Source organism: Ostrinia nubilalis, chromosome 6, assembly GCF_963855985.1.
Source record: "Ostrinia nubilalis chromosome 6, ilOstNubi1.1, whole genome shotgun sequence".
NCBI lineage: Eukaryota > Metazoa > Arthropoda > Insecta > Lepidoptera > Crambidae > Ostrinia > Ostrinia nubilalis.
This window is the reverse complement of record NC_087093.1, coordinates 596,395-623,747: the sequence shown is the minus strand read 5'-3', so window position 1 is coordinate 623,747 and position 27,353 is coordinate 596,395. Positions and strand designations below refer to the sequence as shown.

General features: G+C 40.4%; 3 protein-coding genes across 5 annotated transcripts; 1 reads left to right on the top strand and 2 right to left on the bottom strand.

Annotated features, from left to right (window-relative positions):
• Positions 1 to 226: 226 nt before the first annotated feature.
• LOC135072369 (neuropeptides capa receptor-like) lies at positions 227 to 12,474 on the bottom strand. Of its 2 annotated transcripts, none has more exons than XM_063966268.1 (4): positions 10,262 to 12,474; positions 9,899 to 9,999; positions 9,645 to 9,752; positions 227 to 374 (listed from the first exon to the last, which is right to left on the bottom strand). In XM_063966268.1, the coding sequence occupies exons 1-4, from the start codon at positions 11,016 to 11,018 to the stop codon at positions 309 to 311; spliced, it is 1,032 nt and encodes a 343-aa protein (XP_063822338.1). In that variant the 5' UTR covers positions 11,019 to 12,474; the 3' UTR covers positions 227 to 308. The 2 variants fall into 2 exon arrangements, with proteins under 2 accessions (XP_063822338.1, XP_063822339.1); XM_063966269.1 differs by having other exon boundaries at positions 9,899 to 9,996.
• A 14-nt stretch (positions 12,475 to 12,488) lies between these two features.
• Positions 12,489 to 22,174, bottom strand: LOC135072368 (carotenoid isomerooxygenase-like). Of its 2 annotated transcripts, none has more exons than XM_063966267.1 (14): positions 21,920 to 22,174; positions 21,553 to 21,665; positions 21,063 to 21,174; positions 19,645 to 19,791; positions 19,046 to 19,156; positions 18,657 to 18,754; positions 18,418 to 18,498; positions 17,822 to 17,902; positions 17,224 to 17,348; positions 16,498 to 16,674; positions 15,678 to 15,834; positions 13,648 to 13,709; positions 13,295 to 13,393; positions 12,489 to 12,952 (listed from the first exon to the last, which is right to left on the bottom strand). In XM_063966267.1, the coding sequence occupies exons 2-14, from the start codon at positions 21,650 to 21,652 to the stop codon at positions 12,773 to 12,775; spliced, it is 1,530 nt and encodes a 509-aa protein (XP_063822337.1). In that variant the 5' UTR covers positions 21,653 to 21,665; positions 21,920 to 22,174; the 3' UTR covers positions 12,489 to 12,772. The 2 variants fall into 2 exon arrangements, with proteins under 2 accessions (XP_063822337.1, XP_063822336.1); XM_063966266.1 differs by having other exon boundaries at positions 21,553 to 21,654.
• A 4,216-nt stretch (positions 22,175 to 26,390) lies between these two features.
• LOC135072775 (retinol dehydrogenase 13-like) lies at positions 26,391 to 27,142 on the top strand. The gene has a single exon (XM_063966812.1). The coding sequence runs from the start codon at positions 26,522 to 26,524 to the stop codon at positions 27,140 to 27,142; it is 621 nt and encodes a 206-aa protein (XP_063822882.1). The 5' UTR covers positions 26,391 to 26,521.
• The last annotated feature ends 211 nt before the right edge of the window (positions 27,143 to 27,353 follow it).

Below are 27,353 nucleotides of genomic sequence, written 5' to 3'. Positions count from 1 at the left end.
TACATTACATTACTTAAGTAAATTAAGTACATTACTTATAGAGACTAAGTAGCTAGTAACATTAAAATATTGTAAGTAATTTCATTTAACTAACTGGTTAATAACATTCTGAAACTGTTAGTAATTGTCTGATCTGAATGTTCCCAGACCACACATAGTAAAGATTCTTTTTGTGTAACAAGTTTTAAAGGTTACCGCGACACAAGTTATGCTTAGTGCGGTATCCGCTAGATATAAGGACTTTATGTATTTGGTTTTACTGGCAATAAAAGTTTTATTTATATTATTTATTATTATTTGCATTCCGTTCACACAGTCGCGCGCGTGCGCAGGGTCACTTCGCGGGTCTTTCTTATTTTTGTCGCCCATATTACCTGTAACGTTCAATATTAAATATAAACAAAAATAAAATTGCATTTCAATTATAATTCTGGCTTAAGTAAAGTCTTAGTTAAGTATTTGGTAGAAACCGTTTAAATATTTCGCGAATATTTAACAGCCAAAATTAATGGTTCATAAAATCACGATTAAGAGCGTTTACGCCGTTTGGCGCATAAACAGTACTTTTTCAACTCGTTACAATCATTAACCAGTAATACTACAAATTTGTTATAGGCATAAATAGTTAGGCAATTTCGTCGTCTAAATAGTTAATTGAGAAAATATTGCGATTAGTTTAGCATTTATGAATTCTATCAAGATAAGTCCACACAGGTTTTGTAAATTTCCACTTTAGCGTCAGTTTGCTGAAAGCTGAAATTTTTATAAAAATACTGTGAAAACGATTTAACAAACATTTACATCCTATAGCATAGATCCTTGGGCAAATAGTTATCTGAGAAAATTTTTAGATTTAAGCATTTTACAATAAGAAATCACAAATTAAAAGAACGTGAAATACCCAAAAATCAAAGTGATTTTTTCACCAATATTCTTACAATGTGCTAGTATTACATCCCAGCGGTTTAGAACTATGTCACAGGACGCCAAGCGAACATGGAAATGTCCAGAATGTGTCAGCAGACTACCAAAGTCGGATAACACAAATACGCCTTTGCGGGCGCTGTCGTCGTCTGGCACGGCCGGGGGTGGGGCGGACGGAAGTGACACGGACGACCAAATAAGCAATGTTACCCTGCGCAATAAATCCAAAACATCAGGGATTCAGACCAGCGATGGTGACCTACATGCACAAAAATATGTTACGGAGGCAACCTTAAGGGCCGTGATAAGACAGGAGCTCGCAAGTACTCTTAACCCATTAACGCCCATAGTGAAACCACAATATATTTTCATAATATTTTTTATTATTGCTACTGAATGGATTACAAGTAATCTATAAACACAAAAAAATATAAAAAAAAAATTAAAAACCTTGAAAAAAAACCCTGTACACAGGTGTGTACAATGGGCGGATCAGATGAGAAATTTCCCGAAGCAAGGTCGCTCTACGCAAAGCGTTTTCATGCATTTAGAGCAACGCCAACGCCCCTACTATGGCAAATAACATACCTAAGAGAGTTTACAATACGGTTATGCCCTCCATTGCTTGACTGTAAATATGATGTTGACGATGATGGCCGCGTCTTCGTTTTATTATTGGGTAAATACGATCTGGCAATAGATCGCCTAAAAGCCAATTGATCCAATTACGTTGTGTTTTTGGTTTACACGGTAAGTACATATAAGCGCCATGCATTTGAGACCGCCATATCCACTAGTTTAGGTCATTTCATGAGCAGTAGAAAAAATGGGTGATATTTTTCTCCAAGTAGGATTATCAGCAACTTCGTTACGAGCACGTTTTTGAGCCGGACCAAGGCTTGAAAGACTTTCTTTATCGCTACTGACCCACTCCGGCTCTTCATCTGAAGGTTTGTGGCGTAGCTCGATAGTACCTGGTATATCTCAAAGTACCGAGGAAGTCAAATCATCTTATGCACCTTCTTCTTCATCACTAACAACAGCAGGAACAGGTGGTACGATGATCAATTTGAGCTCCGTATCGTCATCTTCAGCTGCCATAATGGATACGATGGCTTCCTCTAGTCTTGAAACTCGTTTTGAGATGATAAACGTTATCTATGTGACATCTTCAATTATCAACCAGGTCTTGAAAAAAATGTTTTTCTTAGTATACATTCACCCACTGTACACAAGCGTGTACACCAACATTCTTGAACAATTTTTGGTATGTTATATGTATATATTTATTATTTTTTTAGCTTATAATAATAATTTACAATGTAAACTTACCTTGAAACGTAGAATTGAATCAAATTATAGCTAAAATATGTTATATCAGTATTATTTTACAACCGGCGCCAGTCACTTTGAGAAAAGGTCGGAATAAAATGTTAATTAGACATTTATTTTTGCACCACCCTCCAACTTTTTTATATTTCTTACCTTGTATCGACATCTAGATTAGGTTTTATCAAGTAATTTGACTTAACATTAGAAGTTGCGTTCAGAAATAAAGTTTAAAGAAGTGTACACACGTGTGTACAGAGGGCGTTAATGGGTTAAGGCATCCATCAGCGAACATCTCGCTGATGAGATCAGCGGTGTCAAGTTGCAGTTGATTGAATTTCAGAACTCTTTAACGTTTTTCAACAAAACTTTCGAGGACTTAAGAAAGGAAAATAGTGATCTTAGGAAAGCTCAAAGCAACATCCTTACTGAACTGAAGGTCGTAAAGAGTGAAAATTCTAGCCTCAAAAAGGACTTGGCGTCCTGTACTTCCCGCATCAAACATCTGGAAGAGGAATGTTCCCGGCAACAGCAATGGACGCGACTTCAGAATATAGAATTGGTTGGTATACCGGAAAATAAATTGGAGAACACCACTGATGTAGCCACGAAAATATTCAAGCATATTGGTGTCAACATTACCCCTGATGACATGGAGTTCGCTCATCGTGTTCAGCCTAGGCGTCCCGCGAGTGCTGGGCGAGGACGCGCTATTATAGTCAGACTAAAACAACGTGCAATTAAAGACCAAATAATAGCTGCCGCTCGCAAGCGACGCACTATCGTGGCCAGGGATGTTGAGCTCGGGAAGGATACTGACCTAATTTATGTAAATGAACACCTTACTAGAGAGAATAAGGGTCTCCTCGCAGCATGCAAGCTAAAAGCCAAAGAATCAGGCTTCAAGTATATCTGGACAAAAAACTGCAGGATATTCGCTCGAAGAAGCGATTCAACCCCACCGATCGTGATATCTTCGACTGCAGATTTAGAGAAAATCGCCTAGCTGGACCTTTGATCATTTTTAATTTTATTTATAATTTTTTGTCGTTTACCATTAACCTAAGTAACTTTTCATTTAATCTTGCATGCAGCGCACTCACACTCATATCACACACTCCAACACAAAATTCACACCTTTTCACCATAAATGTTATGTATATTCACTGCACATCCTCAGTTTCCTATGTAATTTTATTATTACGAATTCACACTAAGATGCAATTTAGTTTACTCAGTTCAATTTCTACATATTTCTGTTTACAAGTACTATTACTTTTACCAAAATAAAAATGGCTAGTACACATATAAATTTTCGCAACAAACTTCAGTTGTTTTACCAAAATGTACGAGGTTTACGTACTAAAACTAACACTTTTTATAATAATATGCTGCTTTCTGACTGCGATATAGGCCTTTTTACAGAGACTTGGTTGTGTGAAGGTGTCCTGGATAGCGAAATTTGTGGCACTAAATATAATGTCTTCCGGCGCGATCGTGGTTCTTTGGGTGGTGGAGTAATGGTGCTATGTTCTCAAAAGTTGGAGGCTCGTCCTCGGCCAGAGTGGCAAAGACCCTTGCTCGAATGCATCTGGGTGACAATTTCAGCAAAGTCACTTAATTCCACAAACGATCTGCACATAGCTGTTGTTTACATTCCACCGAATTCTAAAATTCCTTTATGTCTTCAGCAGCTTGCCGAGATGGTGAAACATATTTCCTCCATTAACTGTGATGACCATATAATTATAGCAGGTGACTTCAACTTACCTTGTATTGACTGGAGCACAGAAGAACCGATAATACTGAAAAAAGGGTCTTCCGACCTTCAGTCTGCGGCATCGGATTTAATTGAATTGTCTTCCTATATAGGGCTTACTCAATACAACTTCATTAAAAACCACCATGATGGCATTTTGGATCTCATATTCTCGAATATCACTCTGGAAACTAGTAGATCGGACACTCCTACGGTTACTGAAGACAAATATCACCCTTCATTAGAAATATGTGCCACTGATTTATTTATTCCTCCTGTGAGACCGCAATCGCGATTAAAATATCAATATACGCGAGCTGACTACACACAAATTAATCAACATCTTTTAAACGAAGACTGGTCTTTTATACTGGACTTATCTGATATAGATGATATAATTGCTAAATTTTACCGCATCTTATATAAAGTAATTGACGAGCACGTTCCAAAATCTCATATCTCTAGCTCCCGCACTTATCCAGCTTGGTACAATAAGAGCCTTATTAATCTAATTAAAGAAAAATCAAGACATCATCGTAATTGGAATCTTCATAATAATCCGGTAGATTACCAACTTTTTTCTAATTTAAGAGCCTCTGTGAAGGCACTGCAGAAAACTTGCTATGATCTACACATAAAACAGTCACAAAATAATATAAAAACTAATCCTAAATTATTTTGGTCTTATGTAAAATCCCGCAGGAATGGGCACTCGGATTATCCCAGTGTTATGAATTATGATAATAAGACTTTGGACAGTCACTTAGATATTTGTAACGCGTTTAATGACTTTTTTCTTAAGAACTTTAGAGAACCGGCATCCGTCTATCCCAGTTGTAACTTATCAGATAATATATCCCAGGACGTGATTCATACTGTTGAGGTCACCGCTATGTATGTGTTAAATCTATTTAAAAAACTAGACGTCACAAAAGGGGCCGGCTCTGATAATATACCGCCATTATTCTTCTCACGATGTTCCAAGTCTCTGGCTGAACCTGTTGCAGGTATTTTTAATAGATGCCTTACTGGAGGCTACTTTCCAAACGTGTGGAAAACTGCACACGTAGTTCCCATACACAAAAAAGGCACTAAAACATCTGTTTTGAACTACCGTCCTATATCGATTCTTAATGTTTTAAGTAAGTTATTTGAAAGATTGGTTCACAATCATATTTATCCAATAGTGTCTCCCTTAATTCCGCAAGAGCAGCATGGCTTCATGAAGAATAGATCAACTACAACCAACCTAGCGCTATTTACTGAGGATACCCTCCATAGTATGGACGGCGGTAATCAAGTTGATGTGATCTACACTGACTTTGAAAAAGCCTTTGACCGTGTCGATCACATCATACTTGCCAGAAAACTTTGTGAACTGGGTATACGAGGTAACTTACTCAGGTGGTTTATCTCATATCTGCGTAATAGAAGTCAGGCTGTAGTGATAGGAGGTTGTCGATCGGATTATATAACTGTTTTATCGGGTGTTCCCCAGGGATCAATCCTGGGACCTCTTTTATATGCCTGCTATTTATACGACATAAAAGAGTGTTTCAAATTTTCAAAATTCTTAATGTACGCAGATGACACAAAAATTTACATGAAAATTAGAAACATCCAGGACTGTGTCTGCTTGCAAGAAGATCTCGATAGACTAAGTGTTTACTACAGTAAGAACAGAATCGATATCAATGTTAGTAAGTGCTCACATTTAACATTCACACGCAAAACCAATGCCGTCAAGTTTGAATATACCATAAATTGCATAAAAATAAAACCCTCATCATCAGTGAGAGACTTGGGCGTACTCCTAGATTCGAAATTAACATTCAATTTGCACATAGACACAATGGTGGCTAAAGCTTTTCGAAACCTAGGTTTCATTTTAAGAGTAAGTAGACCTTTTACGGATATAAATTGTCTAAAAATCCTTTACTACGTCTATGTAAGGAGTGTATTAGAATATTGTAGCTGCATTTGGAATCCCCAATACATCACCCACATTCACAAAATAGAAAAAATACAGCATAAATTTGTAAAGCATCTTAACTACCGCGAATACCACATGTGGTCAGATTACGAGGATTCTTGTAAATCCCAAAATATTATGTCACTTGAAGACCGTCGTTGTTTACTTGACGTGACCTTTCTTTATAACATCTGCAATAGCAACATAGACAGCCTTAACCTTGCATCCAAAACGCTTACTTTTGGTGCTCCTCGCACCCGTACTAGACATACTAAGCTTTTTAGCAGTTCTTTGTCTCGCAGTAATTACTCCCAAAATTCTGTGGTATGCAGAATGCACCGCATTTATAACAAAAAGTTTAGTCAAGTCGATTTGTTTTGCACGTCCAGGCACTCTTTCAAGAGGGAGATTTGCGACTTATTAGGTAAATGAAAACTCACGCACACTCACACACACACACACACACACACACACACACACACAACCTGCATGCAAGCCTATGTTTCTTTTTTTTTTTGCCCCTTTGACTGTTTTTTACGAGATTGTAATAATATATAGAATCCATTATTGGCTGTAAGAACAAAAATACCTGTTTGTATTATTATTATAAAGAGCTGTGGTTTCTGAATAAAGAAAAATAAAATAAAATAAAATTCCTTTATTCAACACAAAAATAGCTTAATATAATAGAAGAATATCTTATCTAAAATATTTACTTTGAAATTTAAAATAATTCATTGTAATTTTTTTTCTATGAGTATTTGAAAACTACTATAAATCGCCGCGCACGAATCGTTCAAATTCAGTCCGCCTCGAGGCGTTCCAGAGTGAGGTCACGTCGCTCGGTGCTCTGCTGACATGTGTCACGCGTACGTTGATCTTTGACAGGTAGCTGGACTTTTATAGTGTATCCGCAAAATCTTGGTGGTAGATTTTGCGATCACGTGGTAATTAAAATATTTTATTGTTATTTTTCATTACAGTCTATTTTTACTACAAATTCTATTTCAGACGTAATGAAAAATAAAATTAAGTAATTTTTAGCGATGAAACGAAAACGAATAACGAAAATTTGGAACAGCAAGTTATGTATGTATATTGTATACCTACTAATATTATAAAGAGGAATAATACTAATAATTTATTTGCCATAAATAGGTGGTTACAGAATAGTTAATAGGAATGCTCTGCCAGCAGGGTCCCACCTAGTTGTAGGGGGAACATACACAACATATTACAGTCGGAAAATCTTTGCGGTAGGTACCTCGGATTGTCGTTAGTTGGACAGTGGTCATTTGACCGCCACTTGAATCGTCTCACCCCTAAGCTTTTGGCTTCCGCCGGCGCACTAAGCCGGTTGATGCCTAATCTCGGAGGCCCGGCCGCACTGAGTCGCTGACTATACTTTTGCGTCGCGCGTTATATGGTCCTATATGGGGCTCGAGTATGGCACAGTGCTGTGTAGTCGTGGAGCATCCTACTGTTCAAAAAAGCGCAACGCATGATATCACTGACAGGCTGAGGTAATTCGTGGATACCGCATAGTATCCGCAGTCCGTCTATTCCCGGTTGTGGACACTGACTATGTCCCTACTGAGGATAAATGAGAAAAAAAATATTGTGATTAGTGGCGACGTATAACAATCCTACTAATATTATAAATGCGAAAGTTTGGATGTCTGGATGTTTGTTACTCTTTCACTCAAAAACTACTGAACGGATTTTGTTGAAACTTTACAGTATTATTGTTTATAAACCAGATTAACATAATTATAGGCTATAATTTATGACGATATGTGACAAATAAATTTCAATAAATAAATAAGACGTGACTAAAAAGCGCAATCTATCGTCATTGGTTAAAATCTACAGCGCTGGACAAACTACTGTTTTTGACGTTCGTAAATATTCATGCGGGGGAAGCCGTGAAACGCCATCTATCAACATGATATCAAACAACAGATTTTACGAACTAAGGAGTAAAACGAGGTCCACGCGTACGAATTATTAATAAAATTAATAATATTTGTATTCATCTGGTCTTACTTGACTTTTACTTCACGTAATATGTCATGCACGATGACATTTGTGTCAATATTTGTGTACGTCCCCACTAGGCATAATTGGGATGTATTTTTCTAATTTGTCATAAGTTGTGAGAAAGCCTGTAGCTACAACTGGGAAAGTATGTGTCATCACTGGTGACAATCGATATTATTTATGCCATTTATCCTCAGTGGCGACAAAGCTAGTGTCGACAACCGAGAATAGACGCCAGTTGCGAGGTGACCATAGGTCCCAAGGGAAAATGTACGATAAATTGTTTATTTGTTGTAACACACTTTTTTTTAATGCTTTTAACACACACATTATGTATAGTTGCTATTGAAATTCAATTCAATATCGAAATAAAGTTAGTTAGTCAAGAAACACACTAGGTGACACAGGTTAGTAATAATTTCAACAGTTGCAACATAACAAAAGTGACAAAACAACATAAGATAAAGATGACTAGCGTTTCAAATAGTTCCCTGCGTCAGAGTGATGTGTGCCGCAGCGATGAAAAAAGCAAAGAGCTCAGTATAAACACTACCCTCAAAAGGGCAGAACACTGATTTTCAGCTTTTGCTAGAGAACGCATGAAGCGTACAGGTACGGAATGAACCCGCTCGCTTTCGGAAACAATATCTACATTAGTATAAAATATATGATGAGAAGACAAATAATCTTATGGTATAGTGTGCTTACTTTCTGTGAAAGTGTTCTTTCACAGAAAGAAGCAGTGGAAAGGGGGAGCGAGAGGCCTCAGTCGACACTCCGGTTATCCGCCGCCGACACCCTGGGCTGAGAGGACAGCTTATGGTCTCCAACTGTCCCTTCCTAACAGGCCTCGGTCGCCAGACATGGAGGTGTCTGGTGGCGGCTAAGGACGAATGCTACAGGCAACAGCCAATGGCGATGTCCTGCGTTCCCTCATATCACTCATATGGATCATGGCAGAAACAGTCAGGTTTTTAGTGGGTGTAGGGGCTACCCACCTTCTGGTAGAAAGAACCCCACATAACCCACTAGCTGGCCCCGCAGCTGGTGGGTATGAAATGTTATGCATTTTCCGGATAAAAAAAGAATAGTAAACAGGAAAAGTTTGTTTTGAATAGAACCGATTTAAAAAAATCTCTCACCATTAAAATTCAAAATTTTTTCTGCTGAACAAAGGCTGTATAAAATATTCTCAAAATAGTAAAAAACCTTTGATAATTTACTATTTGATAAAGAATTTACGTATTTATTATTGATTAGGACTAATGTATACCATTATTTATAATTATGGAGTCGGTGTTGGAAGGTTTGAAGATTTTATAGTTTCCTTGAGCTGTCACTTGACAGCCTGGCACACTTTTACGATGGTGGATCAAAGTATTTTGGTTTGACTATAGAGCGTGAGAACACGCACACAGTCATAATTATTTTAGTGTGAATAAAACTAGCATCGAAATTACCTAAACTTGACATGCCACGCTAGACGTAAACGCTCTTAAAGTACCTACTATTTTATATGTTAAGTTATCAGTGCTCAAATAATTTGTTTTTGTAAAAGGCCTGTACTTACTATATTATTTTTAAGGAAAATTACTTAATTATATTCGCTGTTATTCCTACCTTAAGAGCTTTTCTAAACTTAGTTGACATTAAGCTGCAAAGTATAGGGTTGAGAACTATGCTAAACCAGCTGTTGAATGAAATTACCATCATAAATAAGTCCCAATTCTGAAAATAAACAAAAATGTTGTTGTAAATAATATCAATATTGTTGGAAGTTCAGATTCATAAAAACAGATAGACCAAAAAATTTAAACAGATAATAACGCATGCTAATAAATTAAGTTTTAGGTATTTATACATAATATACCTACCTGAGAAAACCATGAAGGGTGATGCATGTTGTACGCAAAGATGACGAGCCTCAGAGCGAAGAAGGGCACCCAGCACACCAGAAACGACACGGTCACCGCTGCTGATCACCAACATGTGTTACCATTAGTAAAGAGTGCTAAAGATTTATATGTATAGGTCGTATGACTCACATTAGGAGACTTAAGTATTTGGACATTTAATTACATTATAATGATCTCCATCTGCAAAATTTGGCGCAAAAACTTTGAAAAATTCTAGTGATTTTAATTCAAGGCAGTTTTAGGCAATCCGAATCAGATTCTCAATACTCAATACTCAATCGTTTATTGCATAACATTCTGATGTTGTTTTATTTAACTTACCAACGAGCTTATGAACTCTGCTCTTGTTATCCCGTTGGTTGAATATTTTGTCCCTTGAATTTTTCCTCGGCGTGACATTCACTTTGAACGCGATCATCGAGTACACGAACACCATGATGCCCAGGGGAATCACGAACGTCACCAAAGCGAGGACCCCGTTCAAGATCCTAGCAAACGTTGTCGGCACCGTAAAACATACGGCCAACGTATTAGTTTTAATGAAAGCTAGTGTCCAAATTTCAGGTAGAGCCTCCAAAATGGCAACGATCCAAATGCATGCGATGACCTTCGTCACCCTACGCCAAATAGGTCTTCTGTTCAATAACAAAGGATGCCAGATCGCTATGTACCGCTCAATGGCCAGCACAGTTAGGTTCAGTATGCCATTATTCATCAGAGCTACTGTTATAACCATTTGTATTATACATATCAAGTTTTCGATATATTCATACTCAAAACTGTGATCTGCTGCCACCGTGGTATATGATCTCAGCTCTAACAATATAGCGAAGGCGAGTATAAGGTCGGATATCGCCAAGTTGAAGAGGTAATAGTTGGTGGCGGTGTGCATGGTCTTGTCGCAGTAGATGACGGCGCACGTGAGCAGGTTGCCGACCAGCCCGGCCGCGAACACCGCCAGCATCAGCGCCACAAACGTGAGGCGCACCCACTCCGGCCGCTCCTTCACATCCCTGGCGAGTAGCTCAACCCATTCGTTTATTTCGATGTCGTAAAAGAAGCTTGTTTCGTTAAACATTTTGTAAAACACTGAAAGAGGAAACTCTCAATTTTGGGCGGCAATACAGCTGACGCATTTTTGCGAGTCCCCTCGTTAGACTGAGCGGGCGCGAGCGTGGCCACTGGTGGCTTTGTTTGCCCACTACTAACATTGACCGTTCGCTACACTAATCATGTTTGGTGAACAAACTAGGGGCACGTATTATTAATTAGCTTTATGCTCTACGAGTAGCAATTGTGCAAACTACTCTTAAGTTAGTTTGTAATCTGAAAGCAAGCAACTTGTGTCGTCACTGGATTACTATACATTTGAAGACGTTCCAACGACAAAAAGGTTCCGTGTTTACCGAGTAAGTATGAAACTCACAAAGGAACTCTATTTATTCGACAGATTTTAGGTTTTTTTAACGCGCCTTTAGTCGTCGTGTATGTAACCAACTATGTAATGGAATCTTAGAATCTGAATAATTACACGCACTTCTATTTCTTGTATCATAATGAAACTGAATTTTAATGGGATTGAAAAAAGTAGTCCAAATTACCAGACTCTCCCATAATATTCACGATTTCCCAACCAATGCATAACAATAGCTACGAGTAGGTATTCATTATTCATGAAGGTAGGTTAGGTATACCTGTATCTCTAAACACCACTATACGAGTACTATTTGCATTTGTAATTAAGCATTTGTAATTGTTAATGTTAACTAAGTATTAAATGATTGTGACTTTGCTACACCCTTGCAGGGTCAATGTATGAATGCATGTATATGTATGTGCAGAATATGTTAATGTAAATGAATAAATAATAAATAAATAATGCGACAGCATTAAACAATTTGAATTTATTCTTATTTAAAATTTTAGAAATGTACCTACCAGCACTGTGTATTTATTCAATAAATAAGAACCTATACATATGTATAATCCAACTAAATACTTTAAACTACTTAACTAAACTAAACCTAAAATAAAAAAAAACAAAAGTAAAAATTAAAATATTACGTACCAGCTTTATAAATAAAAAAAGACATTTCAATCGCTTCCTTGGGGGAAGGTGCCCAGAAGGCTGGCCACATTGCCACGCTCTGGTTGGCCAGCCTAATGCGTTGCCCAAGGTATAGGCCAGCCTATGGATCGTAAGAAAAGATGTCTTAACTCTCGCTGAGACATCTTACGAAACAGTTTGTGGGCGCTTGGTCCCCACGGGCCCAGGGTTTTAACTCCAAACGGCTCAAATATGTAAGACTCATTGAGATTTTCATAATTGCGCCGCTTAAGATCCTCTGCAGAAGCAGCAGCCGAACCCACCTTGACGCCGGTAGAAGGAAGATGGGAGGGCGCTAAAGTGTCAACGCAAGTGGCGTCATTCCATCAGGACGCTTCCCATCGCTACGAGACAGGCTGCTCGTTTCGAGGATATCTGGAATACGAGCGCTGACCTAACCTAACCCCGAGGGAACCCGAAGCAACATAATTACTAGTAGCTTGGGGTCATTGGACGGGATTCTACGTGCTCACGGACCAGACTTTAGACCTGTGGAGCGTGCGGCAGGAACCAGCCGTGCAGGCACTTGGGCGCGGGCGAGGGCGTGCGGAAGGCGGCGAGCGCGCGGCGCCGCAGCGAGCGCGCGCACAGCACCAGCAGCGCCTTAGGCCTGTGGAGCGTGCGGCAGGAACCAGCCGTGCAGGCACTTGGGCGCGGGCGAGGGCGTGCGGAAGGCGGCGAGCGCGCGGCGCCGCAGCGAGCGCGCGCACAGCACCAGCAGCGCCTTAGGCCTGTGGAGCGTGCGGCAGGAACCAGCCGTGCAGGCACTTGGGCGCGGGCGAGGGCGTGCGGAAGGCGGCGAGCGCGCGGCGCCGCAGCGAGCGCGCGCACAGCACCAGCAGCGCCACGCGCCGCGCGTCGCGCCCGTACACCAGCGCGCTCAGCAGCACGCCGTCGTCCTCGCTCTGGACATACATCATTTATTCTTTTCTATCGTTTAATATGAAAGCTAAATGCATAATATAATGTAAGGGCGTAAAGTTGTCATGGCAAGAAAATTAGCAACTATGACAATATGTAACAAAGTACTAACTGTATGAATGCCACTACAATTTTCTTGAAGTTAATGTCCCTATTACTTTAAAGCACCATCTTACGCACGAACACGATAATACAAGCTGACATTGAATTTGCTGAACACGTCTATCGGAATTTTCCCTACAATGTGACTTTATGCAAGGCAGTTTTTGTTTAAAGCCCAATTCTAATCTGATTAGAATTACATAGATTAGGATGCAACTAGTTACCTTGGCGTCGGGCGCGGGCACGAACACGGGCTCGCTGGGGTAGCAGTCGGCGCTGCTCCACGTCAGCGTGGCGCCCGTCCACGTGTCCACCTTGATCACCTGCGGATAACACACATCATGACTTAGAGCTGGCGAAGGATTGAGCACTCATGTCCTTCACTAAGTATCCCTAATTCCCTACCAGTGGGGATAATGTGTCGGTAGGGATATGTGGAATAGGGGATTTAAGAGAAGCAAGCTGTTGAGCTTAGTCGTTTGAATTTGATTTTGAGTAGACCAGACATGAACGATCAAGGGGGAGTAAATTATAACTTTTAGACAGTAATGATTGCAGTGATGAGTGACCAACTTACCGCACCAGGATTTTCCCCATCAACATCTGAACTGATGGCATAAAAATAGCGATATGGACGACCTGTGGAAAAATAACAGTATTTTTCAATTGCCCTTGTAATACTCGTACAATGGGATCCAGAAACATACAGATCGTTATGAACCAACCAAGAAAAAAATCTCTTCTGTGTAGATACCCAAAAAGTTCTGATACCAACTGAAACATTCAATCAAGTCTTTGAAATAAGTAGGTACCGAATTGCTGAATTAACTGCTAAAAGTTCTCGATCATACTCATACGTTGAATATTTAGTTTGAGTCTCAGTAATTTTTTGGGAAAAATAGCCTACCTAATAGACAGTTTGACACCATACCCCAATAATTCGAAACCACAACTGTTTTAAAAAGACTCTTCATTCTGGTCTTAAAAACCTAATTTATTTTAAATTACCTGTAAATTTCGATTTTTGTTCGAATTGTAATTGAAAAAAGTAGTTTAATTAGGTTGACAAAATAGTGACGTCACTTGCTTGTAGTGCCATACAAAATCTATGGGAGCAATGATATTATAGCCTGACCAGGAACATAAAAACCCTGGCTTATAGGCGCGTCAATTGCATTTGATAGTGCAACACTGAGTACAGTCGTACCTGTGTTAAATTAATAGGCTAACTTTATGTATCAGGATTCAGGATTACGGGCTAATTTGATATTTTCATAAATTAACGAAAAAATATTATTATAGGTAACCTGATTGAAATAAATTAAATGAAACCATCAATCGAGCTAGTAGATTTATTTTATTATTCATCAATAATCAAATTCAGAACTTGAATATTCAACTGCAATGTCTGCTCATGAACGCTTCAAACTCGGTACTTCTTTCCCAATTCCATAAAATTCAACACTTAGAAAGTGACAAAAAACTTTAAAATAGGTAGTTGAAACAAACCACAGCTAATATTCATAGTGGACTGTACTATACGATAAACATGTCAGTCAATTTGACAACCTTTGTCGGAAACATTATTCAATGAAAATATTGTCCGAACCCTTAGTATTTCTCTTCGACAAATACTTTAACACATTGTGAACCACTTTTCTTTCACGACTATAAAAATATTTTAGCAATTTAATTCATAAAACCAATTGCGCACATTTAAAATAAAGTTTGTTTACACTTTGACAGCAATAGACTGACATGCAAGGTGACATGTCAATGAAGTTTTCAGTTACTGTTGCCATTAAAATAAATTAGTACCATTAGTTTTCCGCAACATGGCGAGGGTTTTTATGTTCCTGGTCAGGCTATAAATAGTTCTATAATATCATTGTATGGGAGAGTTTCGTTTTGACAGTTTTAAAAAGTACGTCAATTGACTGTGGTGTCAACATGTCTATTTAATCAACCAATTGATACTCAAGTTCATCGCCATTAATAAAAGAAGAAGAAGAAGATCAACCAATTGCTGTAAAACTGCACCTATGCTGGAATTTGATGCGTCAGCCATAAGCGCTATTGGCACGTTGCTCCGCGGGTGGGATCATGTGGCAGCGTTCTGCAAACTTAGCTTACAATGCAAAAAAGCTTGCTCGGCCTCAGGTGTCCAAGCTATGATTGTTTTGTCCTTTTTCTTACTGTTGCATAAATCACGTCGGGGTCACCAGTGTCACGGCTGGGTGTCGCCCGTGAACGTGGGATAATAAATGATACACGCCGTATTCAGTAAATTCCAGTTTATTGGCGCAGCGCCCGATCAATGCGCCTGCGCCTCCACAACTGACTCATACATATCGGGAATAACACATAGATAGGTGGTACACATTACATCGTAATAGGTAATACGACCCCACACCAACTAACATAAATAACTCAGACTGAAACTCCCAGAATCTAGAAAAGGAAGAAAGGAAGGACAAGATTCTGGCAGTGAGAGTTCCATTCCCATTGGATGCCTCGGTGAGGAGAATGAAGATGAGAAGAGAAGTATGGGTGTATGGGTGGTGTAATACCGTTGAAGGCGTCGTAGTGTATGCGTTAGTGTAATACCGTTGAAGGCGTCGTAGTGTATGCGCGGCGTCTCGCAGCCGAGCGCGGCCAGCGGGCGGGCGGCCACCCGCGCCGGCGTCGTCGCGTCCAGAGGCAGCTCCAGCCGCTGGGGCCGCCCGCGGAACCACTCCGCGTAGTCTGCGTTGCTCTGCATGTTCTGATAGACAATTGTTGAGACACGTTTGTTAGAGCCACAGTAGATAATGCTATTTTTAGCATCAGCGATTTAGCCGCTTTTTAGAAGCCGAATGCAGCGACCGCGCACCGTACATTCCACATCGCATACTTAACAACGGCTAACTTTTTGATTGAATAGCTTTTCGGAAGCTCGACGCAGCGATAGCTAAATTTTAACAGAATTTAAAAAATAAGTAGGTACTAGGTATGTTGATTAACTTTATAAAATGACTGATGTGATGAAAACTGGCCAAGTAAAATTTAACCTACCTACCTACTTTAAGATCTCACATTTTTACAGCAGCTATCCAATAAAGCAAAGAAATAGAGTTTAACACTTGTTCATAATGTTATTTTGTTCCTATAAATATCTACATATTTGGATTTTGTATAGAACTTGGCACTTATTTATCGCCATTCTTTTTGCGGCGAAGCCCACAGCCAAGCATAATTTTTGTATTGAACTTGGCTCTCCTTTTTTACATTTTATGTTTTTGGTGGGTTAGTTTATTGACACAAAACATTTAGGTAGGTAAGTACATGATCAGCCCCGCTCAGCATTTATCGTGACATGCTCGAAAGGGCATACCACGAAGCTGGTCTTCCGCGGACGCCCTAGTGTGGGTAGGTGGGTTGTGCTTACCTCGACGGCCTGGACGTACATGGCGTCGATGGCCTTGGCGTCCTTGTAGGCGCAGAGGTCCAGCACGAGCGTGCCGTCGCGCTCGAAGGCGTTGATGATGTGCAGGAAGAACAGCGGCTCCGTGCAGTAGCGCCGCAGCTCCTGGCCCGTGCTGCGGCTGATCAGCACGATGTGCGTCTGGAAGCACCAACGAAATTACTGCTTATTGGATGTTCATCATTTGCAAAGGAATCGAGATCAGAACCTTACGGGCCAAGGACAACTCACAAGAGTAGAAAGAAAGAAATTACATTTATTTGGCATATTAAAAACAGAAAATTACAAAACTTTACAGTAAAAATTAATTTGGAAATGATGCCAAAAATGCTTCCACTCAGCATAATGCTACAGTGCGCAGCACCACGACGCTCACTGACGCAGTCAACTGTCAAGATACTTCCATCGTCATAACCTGGAGCCTGGAAATCTAATTGAAGACCCCATCAATCTAATTGAGACATCCTCAGTTCATCCGAGTCTCCAAGCACTGGACAAGCGAGAAGACCAGACGGTATAGATCGTTACATCCACGAAGACGCGCCCCACCAATTTTTGGTCGAGGGAAGTAGTGCGCGTGTGCACTCATGGATAATTTAGCGTGTACCGATAACACTCAAACATTAGCGGAAGAATGGTGAGGCGCGTCTTCGTGGACGAAACGATCTACACAAGCGAGGGTGTACTCACGTCCTGGTCGGGGTACCAGTGCAGGCTGTCGCCGAGCGGCGCGCCGGACACCTGGCTCCGCAGCACGCCGTACAGCGACACCGCCAGCGGCTGTTCCACGATCACGAAGTAGTTCGCCGTGATGCCTGCCGCACAACGTGAGGGAATCTGATAGAGTCATTGGCGTATCTAATATAGGGTTCTTTTTCTAGGCAAAACAAATGAAATTTCTAATTTTAGTAAGGAGAAAAACATTGACAATTTCAATAAAATTATTGGATGAGAGGGTCAAACGAGATTTAAATTGGTTGATGGTGCGTATCATTATATCAGCGCTCTTTTAGAAGCAATCTATACTCCTATACCTACTAATATTATAAATGCGAAAGTAACTGTCTGTCTGTCTTGCTTTCACGCCTAAACTACTAAACCGATTTTGATGAAATTTGGGTTAGAGATAGTTTGAGTCCCGGGAAAGGACTTAAGATAGTTTTTGTCCCGGTTTTTGAAACAGGGACGCGCGCGATAAAGTTTTTCTGTGACAGACAAAATTCTACGCGGGCGAAGCCGCGGACGGAAAGCTAGTTTAGAATGAATAGTGTTATTGGTGCGTGCTCACCGAAGGTGTGCATGTAGGCGGGGTGCAGCGGCCAGCGCGGGCGCAGGCTGCCCACCACGCGCGCGCGCGCGAACATGTCGCCTGCGGACACACCACACGCAGCTAATGATTATGTTTTCTTTAAAATACAAAATTGGGTAAAACAGGCAGAACTGTACAGTATTTCACACCCGTATTCACAAACATTACTATGAGGTCTCACAGTGCGCGTGGATGCACAGGGTGTAACGCACCAATCATAGGGCTCTATTCAACACTGTATGCGTTCGATTTGCTGCTTCACATAAGCAAGCATCGTTTGTGAATATGGGTGTCAGTCACCTTATTGAACAATATTTACCTACCATTCATTTTCTGAAAAAAACTATCTATTAAATTACCTAAGCTGCACGTGTAACCGTAATTAACATTATAAATAATAATAATTATGAAATAATCTGCAAGAACTACATTTTAGTGTTTGTGCAAAAAACATTTCAACATCATCGCTGAAAAACGGCTGAAAACGTACAAAGTTGCGTCACAGTTGGTTCAGTGACTAATTGATTATTATATTATATATGTATATGAAATGTTTTAATTGAATTGTTACTTACCCTTCTCCGTGAAAGGGAACTCGACCACGACGTGCTGGACGCGGCCCTTCACCACCGACATGCCCAAGTTGTACACGTCGCCTTGAAACAACACACGACGCGTTATAGTAACCTCAGACCACAAGACACATCTTTACATTAAGTCCTTTAGAAGCTAAGTTCTATAAGATCTTGCAGTTGGATCCTAAAGAGATAGGACGATGTTGTAAATAACGTGCAGTGAATCGAAAAGGCCTTACCGTTGGGCATAACGTGCGGGTGGGCGGTGTGGCATACAAACGCTAAGGAGTCCATCATGTTTTTGCGCTCCATCGTGTCCAGGGTCACTGGGTCTATTCTGCAAATCAAATAAAATTATGGTAAACTAAAGTCTGACTTTTTGTTCTATTGCAGGGCGTATCCGTCGACCACCTGTATGCAGAGCCAATGGTGCGGATTGGTGCAGGCTGAGGAGTACCAGGTCAGTGACACCATATTAAAACGTGTTTCTTGATTTATACTAGGTGATAAACATATTATTTCCTCTTTTGTTTGTTCTTGAGACAATTAAAAGACCCTTTCTTTAAATTTTTTTGTAACTGTATCGATTGATAATCATATAAATTATGTCCGATAATATGAAACTAACCTGTGAATGGCCGGTGCCTCCGTGAAAGCGTATATCTCGTCGCCGAAGGGGTACAGCGATATCATAGCGTTGTCGGTGATTGTCTCGTCTGGCTTGAACACCGATGCGACTCTACAAAAATACATTTAAGTGGCGACCACGAGCCGGAAGACGTAGTGTGGGTAGGCCTCCCATTAGGTGGACCGACGATCTGGTGAAGGTCGCGGGAGGTGCCTGGATGCGAGCCGGTGGTTTTTGTATGAAGTTTGACAGATTTTGACGTTTGTCAAAGTTAATATAAGATGGTGCAACCCAGCCGCGTAATATCATTTGTCTGAGTAGTGTAGTGTCGAAGTAACGTAATGTCGAATTAACGTTTGTCGAAGTTTACTTAGGTAGCCCTTTTAATCCATTTACAAGACAATGATGTTTTGCACTCGTTTGTTCTATTTAGAAACAACCTTTAATAGGTGTGCTATTTTAAATAGAATTTGCATTAGTAAATCTTCTAAATGAAGTGACCTGCAACTGTTATCATTCTCACATAGGAAATGTAGAGTGCCCTAGGTGTTTAATGTGTTGAAGCCCTTACTTCCCAAGCCCAAAGGCTTCTTATTTACCTGTCGAATATGGTATGGCAGGGGTCGGGGACGGCCTTGGTGCCGAACTCACGGACCACGATGCGCTGCGCCGCCTGGTTGCGCTTGTATGTGCTGGACTGCAGGAAGCGGCACTGGTACGTCACGCTTCCCTCATGGATCGCGAACCTACGATGAAAAAAGAGAGCTGTTTATGAATCCAAAAATAAAAATAAATGATTCTGAATGACATTTTAATCTTGTTTCTGATATGAATCACGCGACTCCGATACTGACATCAAAGTCGCCAAAACGTAATTCTGCATCGAAAATCGCCGATCGCCGCTGCTATAAATGTCTGCTGAGGGCCTAATCGATATGATTCGAGAATGCATCTCCATCATCATCATCATATCTCTGAATGAGGACGCGACCAGGAAAACTGGACCTCGGATCGATTAGTTCGCAATTTGCTCCAATCTGCGATGATCGTGGTCCATTCCCGCGCGCCGCTTGGTGCACTTCCCTCAATAGCTGGCATTGGATGTGCGATGTCGGCCGTTTGGTGTAGTGGTTCAGAACGGACTACTATGCCGAGAGGTCCCGGGTTCGATTCCCGGCCGGGCAGAAATTGAAATGATGAATTTTAATTTCTGTGACGGGTCTGGGTGTTACTATGTATAATATATTGTATGTATTTAAAAAAAAAAGTATATAAGTAGTATATCCGTTAATCTAGCACCCATAACACAAGCATATTAATTGCTTACTTTGGGGCTAGATGGCGCTGTGTGAGATTGTCCAAAGAAAAGATATTGTCCAAAGAAAGATATAAAAATGTTACAACGGCTCATTCATTTCCTAGCTAGGATTCTTGATTATTTAATGGGGCTAAGTTGTTAATGTAGCTCATAATAGTCCATGCAAATAAAATAATTTAGACTTTGACTTTAGTGACAAGATGACCTCACCCACCGTAAGCTAAGCTAACACAAAAGGCTTGTGTATAGGTTACTACTTACTACTATTTTAATATGAAAGTAACTTCCTTCATTCATCTGTTCGTAGGTTTGTATGCCTTATGAATATTTATCAATCGTCACGATAGATTCGGCCTTGGAGCATAGCAAAAACAACCTTGAGGATGGAACTCATAAGTTTTGATTAAGGACGTGGGCGGGTGTGATACATCAATATAAGACTTTGGAAGTTTTTGAGCTGTAGGTTATACGAGTATAACTTCTAACCAAAAGTATTGTCTACACTCTATTGGCAACTTTTGCAAATATTTAAGATACGTACTGTTTAAAATTTTAAAAGAAACGCGTATCCGCGAGATTGCTGGGCGCATTTCCTCGCTGAACAGCTGAACGAGAAAAATGCTCAAGAACATGTCTCAAATCAACTCTATTTTTTTATAGTGTGAGCATTTAGCACTTCGATAGATGCTTCTAACTCACCGGTGCATCAGCGCGGAGCCGTCGAAGATGTGCTTGAAGCGCATGTCACCGACCTTCAGCGAGCCCGGCCCGTTGCGCAGCAAGGTTCCGCGCAGCCATGCCGGCAGCTCGCCTGGAACCAGTACGAAGGACTCAATGCCAATGGGCAATCTCTACCCGTCGTTCATACTTCTCCGTACTGATTTATCAGCCAGACCCAACTCTCGGCCAACTAAAGTCAGATAGTCTGCGCCTAAGCTTTTAATGTGTGCTCCGAAGAATCTAATCATTACTTCGAGTGTTCACATTGTTTCGAATCAGTAATTGTGCTGATCTTGAAGCAATCACAAGGTAAGGCGATTTCTAGTGCACATGCGCTCTACAATCCAGTGTTCAAGAAATTTTATACTATGTACAAAATGGAAATTAAATTAATCTACTATTACGCTAAAGCAGTCGGTAGATATAAGGGTGTTTAGCATATAGATTAGAAAAAGATAAGGATACTGACCTGTTATTTCTCCGTCGAGAGGCTCGGTGACCTCCTGCTCGCAGGAGCGCAGCCACACGCTGGCGTCGTAGTTGGGGTACAGCTTGGCGGAGGCGGCCATCGCTAAAACACGTCTGTTCGAGTATCGCTCAAGTCGGGCCCTAGCACCATTGTCGGTACAAATCCCCGTTTCGCAAAAAAATCGCACAAGATCAAGCAATGTTTATTTTTTCTTTTCTACTCGTAATTGTACCCACCCAGCCAGTATTTTAAATTGAAACAGAAGAGGTCTGATTTAATGCTTAAGTAAGTACAGAACGGCTATAATTATTACCCAATACATATTTTAATTTTGAATTCTGTCAACCAAGACAAAAGGGGTACTTACTATAAAATTCCACTTCAATTTATCGTTTGCAGATTCGCGTTTGCGTTTGCAATGATGGATAAGGTTCTGGTGGAATGGCGGAGAAGCGCCTAGTCTGCGACTTAGGTTGGCAGGGATGGGGCGCCCACGTGCACGATGAAAAAATATTATTTAGACTTTTCAAGTATGAAAATAACGGTGTCTTTCCCTGACGATGGTAAAAAATACTGTGTAAAACCTGTCGCAGATCGCCAGGTACTATACATAATACTAAATAGATATTTTTTAAATAAATACGTCCTGTTTACTCGAAGCGATAGCATAATAATGCTTAATTAGATAACGCAATCATTAAGCCTAAATCGGAAATTAGATTATTCCTAACTTGGTAGTAGTAATAGTGTGTAGATGTACTGTGTGATAATTTCACGTTTCAGCAGAACCAAAGGTGGTCAGCATGTGGTGCGAATGTTATGGTGGTGGAGATTGCGGAGTGGATCTAGCCTGGTGCACAGCTGGGACCCAATGCAAGGCGTCAAGTGTGCCATGAGTAGACCTTCGAGGGCGAAGGAATTGTAGTATGGCCGATCTGTTAATTGTGAAAAATCTAAAACGTTAAAATAACGGTATCGTTATAGCCAATGAGCAAACGTTAGATTAAAATAGAGAGAAGAGATCTCTGAAAGCTGCGGGCAGAGAGACGGGATAATTAGTCTCTAGTCTTCTTCTTTCGTGACTAAAACTGTGGGACTCCAATCGCGATCCCCGTGACTCTACATTTTCGCTTGTGTAGGCGTTGATTCATAGAGAGAGGAATCCTATTACAAGCGGTCTCAATGGTACATGATACGGAACCATTAAAAGGATACATAATATTCAACACTGATAATTAAGAAACGGCCACTCACGTGCACGTTCTAATCCAAGTACGACTAATCCAAGTTATCCAAGTGATTAAATACTAAAACCAATCAATTTTAAATTAGACAGCAAATAGGTACCTACCTTGTTTAAGTTAATGCCTGTCGTAATCGTGATAACATTGTGCTGGTGTCTGCAGCACGCGCTCGCCACCCGGGCTCTCCCGTGGCTTGTTATTTATTAGTTCCAGTCCCAGTTATTTAATCCCTCAGGCTCTGGGGACTCTTTGATCAGACAATTATTAATTTTGCTAACATTAGTTTTCAGAATGTTATTAACCAGGTAAGGTAAGTGCCCCCTACTTCGGTATATTAAGGCTCTTACGACTTTAACATTTTATTTAAAAATAACCAAGCATGATATTAGTATGAAAGCTTTTGTATGCTAAACTTTGGTCTTTTGACAGTAAGTTAATACATAATTTATAGTTACATAGTTTGAACTTTTTTTTATATTAATTGTTCTGCGGACCTCTTGTTTGGATCCTGTTTCGTGACAAAATTTTGCTCTGTTTCTAAGTTCGTGAACTCATGTCCCCTATTTCGGGATAAGGTTTTATGCATACAGTTAGGATATTTTATTAATGATTAATGTTTAATAAATTTAAAAACGATAATAAAAATTTAGAATAAAATAATTATGTGAAATTGACGATATTACTTACCTGAAATATTCATAAGAAATAATGTGAGTCTAGTATAATTTTTGATTTGTTAATTCTAACAATATGTGAAAATATTTATATAACCATTAGAAATGTAGGGGGGGGGGGGAACTTCCCCCCCCCCTCGTACCCATAAAATTTAGATTTGTTATTTCTAGCGATATGTGAAAATATTTATATTAACCATTAGAAATGTGGGGGGGGGGGTCTTAACCCCCCCCCCTTCGTACTCATAAAATTTTGATTTGTAAACCCCCCCCCCCTCCCCATAATCCCACCCCTGGAGCTGTTTTAAGTGAGGGTAGCCCCCCCCCTAAAAATAACCCCAGATACGCCAATGACTCATAATAAAAAGTAAGTAATTAATTAATTTCTTAGGTAGGTAAGTATTAAAAACTAAAAAATATGTCGATTTCTTTGATGGTGTGTGTCATAAAAGTACCTAACACCATACATTTTATATATCACGAACTTGGAAAAAAGTAACAATAATACGGTTCCTTGTTTCGTGATACTGATTATTCCAAATTCCCCAAGTAAAATTCATGGATTATTGTCAAAATGTGTCAATTAACTATTCTCTATCCCATATACAATACAAATAAACAAAGATAAATAAAACAAATCGAAATAAAACCAAAATTATGCTGGTACTACTTATGCTAATTTATCTTAAAATTGGCCATTTATGTGAACTTCAAACTCGTGTCATATAAATTCTAGTGAACGAAACATATACCGAATTTAGGTCATGAGAAACTTAAATAAATGCATTATTTGTTTCATAACTTACATTTAAATTATTATAAATAATTATTTAAAAACCAAGCATCAAAATGTTATCCATAATATCCTTGAATCGGTAGTGTCACGAAATCGGAGACACCCGAAAAATAATATGTACGCTATTTCGTGAGTCAATTAATCGCAATTTTAAAGGAATTCTACGTTTTCATATAACTTTTTTCTAAGCCAAATCAATTGTCAAGGAACACATGAAACCACTATTACAAGTTTTATTTAAATGGACGTTCCTTCGCCTTTTTATAAGCTTAAGAAGTTGGAGCGCTAACCTTACGGTGAGAGCAACCTTTGCAAGCCGCACGGCTGTTTTTGGCTCTCTGAGAGTTTGAAGCTTCGTATTGCTCTCATTTTTAGCGCCACAATGTTGGTACTTGGTTTTTTAGATAGCTTAAATAATAGAGTTTTTGTAGTAATGAAGAATTTTTATAAATAATACTCCATTTGCTTATTATTTGAGCTAGAAAAAAAACTTACGAACTTACGTACTATCACGAACTAGTAGCCGTTTACCTTAAATAATAAGATTACTTACAACTTCTCTAATGTTTTTTTAATAATAAATTTAATTAACGGTAAATTGTATCGTTTGTCTATCTATGTTATTAACTAGCGTTCCTTTTCATATACCTACTCTTACCTAAGTTGTAAGTATATGTATCGTATGATATTTTGCTATAGTTTTTTTATAGGCTTGAAACTTATTGAAATCAATTTAGTAACCCAGTGGTACAAATTAACAAACCGGTTGGCTAAATTGGACCAAAGCTCTGAAGTCATATTTTGGAAGGTGCCCGGAAGGCCACGCTGGATGGCCAGGCTAATTCGTTGCTCAAAGTATAGGCCAGCCTTTGGATCGTAAGATGTCTCAACCACAGATAATATAATACTAGTTCTCAACTAAGCGCTGAGACATCTTACGAAACAGTTTGTGGGCGCTTGGTCCCCACGGGCCCAGAGTTTCAACTCCAAACGGCTCAAATATGTAAGACTCATTGAGATTTTCATATTTGCGCCGCTTTAGGTCCTCTGCAGAAGCAGCAGCTGAACCCACCTTGACGCCGGTAGAAGGAAGATGGGAGGGCGCTAAAGTGTCAACGCACACTAAAGGCCTCCCCATCTCCCAGGGAACAAGCGTCATTCTACGAGACAGGCTGCTCGCTTCGAGGATATCTGGAATACGAGCGCTGACCTAGCCTAACCCCGGCGAATGACGTCATTCAAACCGGCGTGACGAGGGATTCACTCTGAATGAAATATTATCAATCAGAGTGCCAAGAGCAGGAGAGGGAAGGAATTTCAGCGAAAGGCCTGATTCCCATCCAGCCACGGCTAGGAGACGAGCGCGGTCTGTTGTAGGTAGGTAGGAGTTGGTAGACGTTTGAAGTAAATTATCCCGCACTACTCTGCAGATAGGCTCGTCCCACAACCGTTGAGCTGAAGGGTTATGGTGAGGATCAAGTAATGACAATGTCCTCCATGTATCAATTGCAATGGCCTCTGTTAAAAACGGAAGATGGACAGCATTAAACATATGTGATTTACTGAGAATTTTGCTACCTACCTGCATATCTTAACTAAGTCATTACCATCGCATTTGACATACAATAAATTACTTAAATAATTATATTTAATAATTACATACTTATTCCAAAGATTTCCAAGGTTGTGGCCAGAACGGAAACTAATAAATATGTAATTGTCAGCCGCTGCTATGCAGTAATATATCGCAGTATACGGTCTACATCTAGGAAATCACTAAAAGGTTTTGTATTTATGGTCGTGACATAGTTAATTTTTCCTTCAGTGTCTGGAAATACAGTGCAATTTGCAGATGCCTGACGATATTTTATTCGATTAATAACGAGGGGCTAAGCAAGTGGTTTTTTACCTATACTCCTTGAAACTTTAAAATGACTAAGACGTAGTACCTACTAGTTTTTAAATTAAATGTTTCACTATTACCAGCACTAACACCCACGGATATTAGGTTTCATTATTGTTCTAATGAGACACAAATAAACAACAGTCGAAGTGGTTTTCTTGTATAATAGTCCACCAAACGTGGCTATAAGACCGTTCGTTCAGTCTCCGCGATACCGCACGCTGCGGCACACGAGCTGTAGCCGATACCACAATGCTGGCTAAGTATTTGGTCATTTTGCGCTGTTACATTCGTGTTGATATTACGTTTAATTCTAAGATGCTTAGTACGAACATACAACTCACAAGTAGAAATGACTGGGAAAGTAGTCATAGTGACGGGAGCTAACAGAGGGATAGGCTTCCACACGGCGCAGGACCTGGCCCGCCGAGGAGCGCGCGTCGTCCTCGCCTGCAGGGACGAGGCCAGGGGCCCCCGCGCGAGAGACCAGATCATCACAGAAACGGGCAACTCCAACGTAGTTTATAAACACCTCAACCTGTCTTCTTTATCATCAGTAAGAACATTCTGCGAGGACATACTCAAATCTGAAGAAAGGCTGGACGTGCTAGTGAATAACGCCGGGGCGTACGGCCTAGGCGGCCGGTACACGGACTACGGAATCGTCGAAGTGATGCAAGTGAATTACTTTTCAATTTTTATGCTGACGGATCTCCTGCTGCCCATGATCAAGGAGCGACGCGGGCGTGTCGTCAACGTGACCTCGCTTCTCCAGTATATCGGACACTTGAATCTGGATCACATCAACGAGAAGGGAAGCGAACTGATGACGTACGCGAACAGTAAGTTCTGCCTGATGACGTTCACGGTGGAGCTGGCGCGGCGGCTGCGGGGCAGCGGGGCGGCGGCGCTGGCGGTGCACCCGGGGGTCGTCCGGACCGACCTCACGCGCTCCAGCAGCTCGCTGGTGTAGCTGGCCTTCGCGGCGGCGGCGTGGCTGTGCCGGCGAGTTGGGCGGACGAGTGCGGCGCTATGAGCGGCACGTTCCTGGTGGACGGCGTACAGTGGTGGCGCCCCTGGAAGAGCCTGGACAGCACCACTAGCCGCGATTTATGGGACATCTCTGAGAAGATATTACGTTAAAAGCAGGCTAACATGAATGAAAATTGACGTGAGGCAGAGTG

Coding starts and splice junctions, on each gene's coding strand:
- LOC135072369 (XM_063966268.1), bottom strand. CDS start 11,018: ATGTTTAACGAAACAAGCTTCTTTTACGACATCGAAATAAACGAATGG. Junction 10,000..10,261: donor CAGAGTTCATAAGCTCGTTG/GTAAGTTAAATA, acceptor GTTGGTGATCAG/CAGCGGTGACCGTGTCGTTT. Junction 375..9,644: donor AGTTTAGAAAAGCTCTTAAG/GTAGGAATAACA, acceptor TGAACGTTACAG/GTAATATGGGCGACAAAAAT.
- LOC135072368 (XM_063966267.1), bottom strand. CDS start 21,652: ATGGCCGCCTCCGCCAAGCTGTACCCCAACTACGACGCCAGCGTGTGG. Junction 17,903..18,417: donor GTTCCCTTTCACGGAGAAGG/GTAAGTAACAAT, acceptor GTGTGTCCGCAG/GCGACATGTTCGCGCGCGCG. Junction 12,953..13,294: donor TGCCCGCGCCCGACGCCAAG/GTAACTAGTTGC, acceptor ATGTATGTCCAG/AGCGAGGACGACGGCGTGCT.
- LOC135072775 (XM_063966812.1), top strand. CDS start 26,522: ATGACTGGGAAAGTAGTCATAGTGACGGGAGCTAACAGAGGGATAGGC.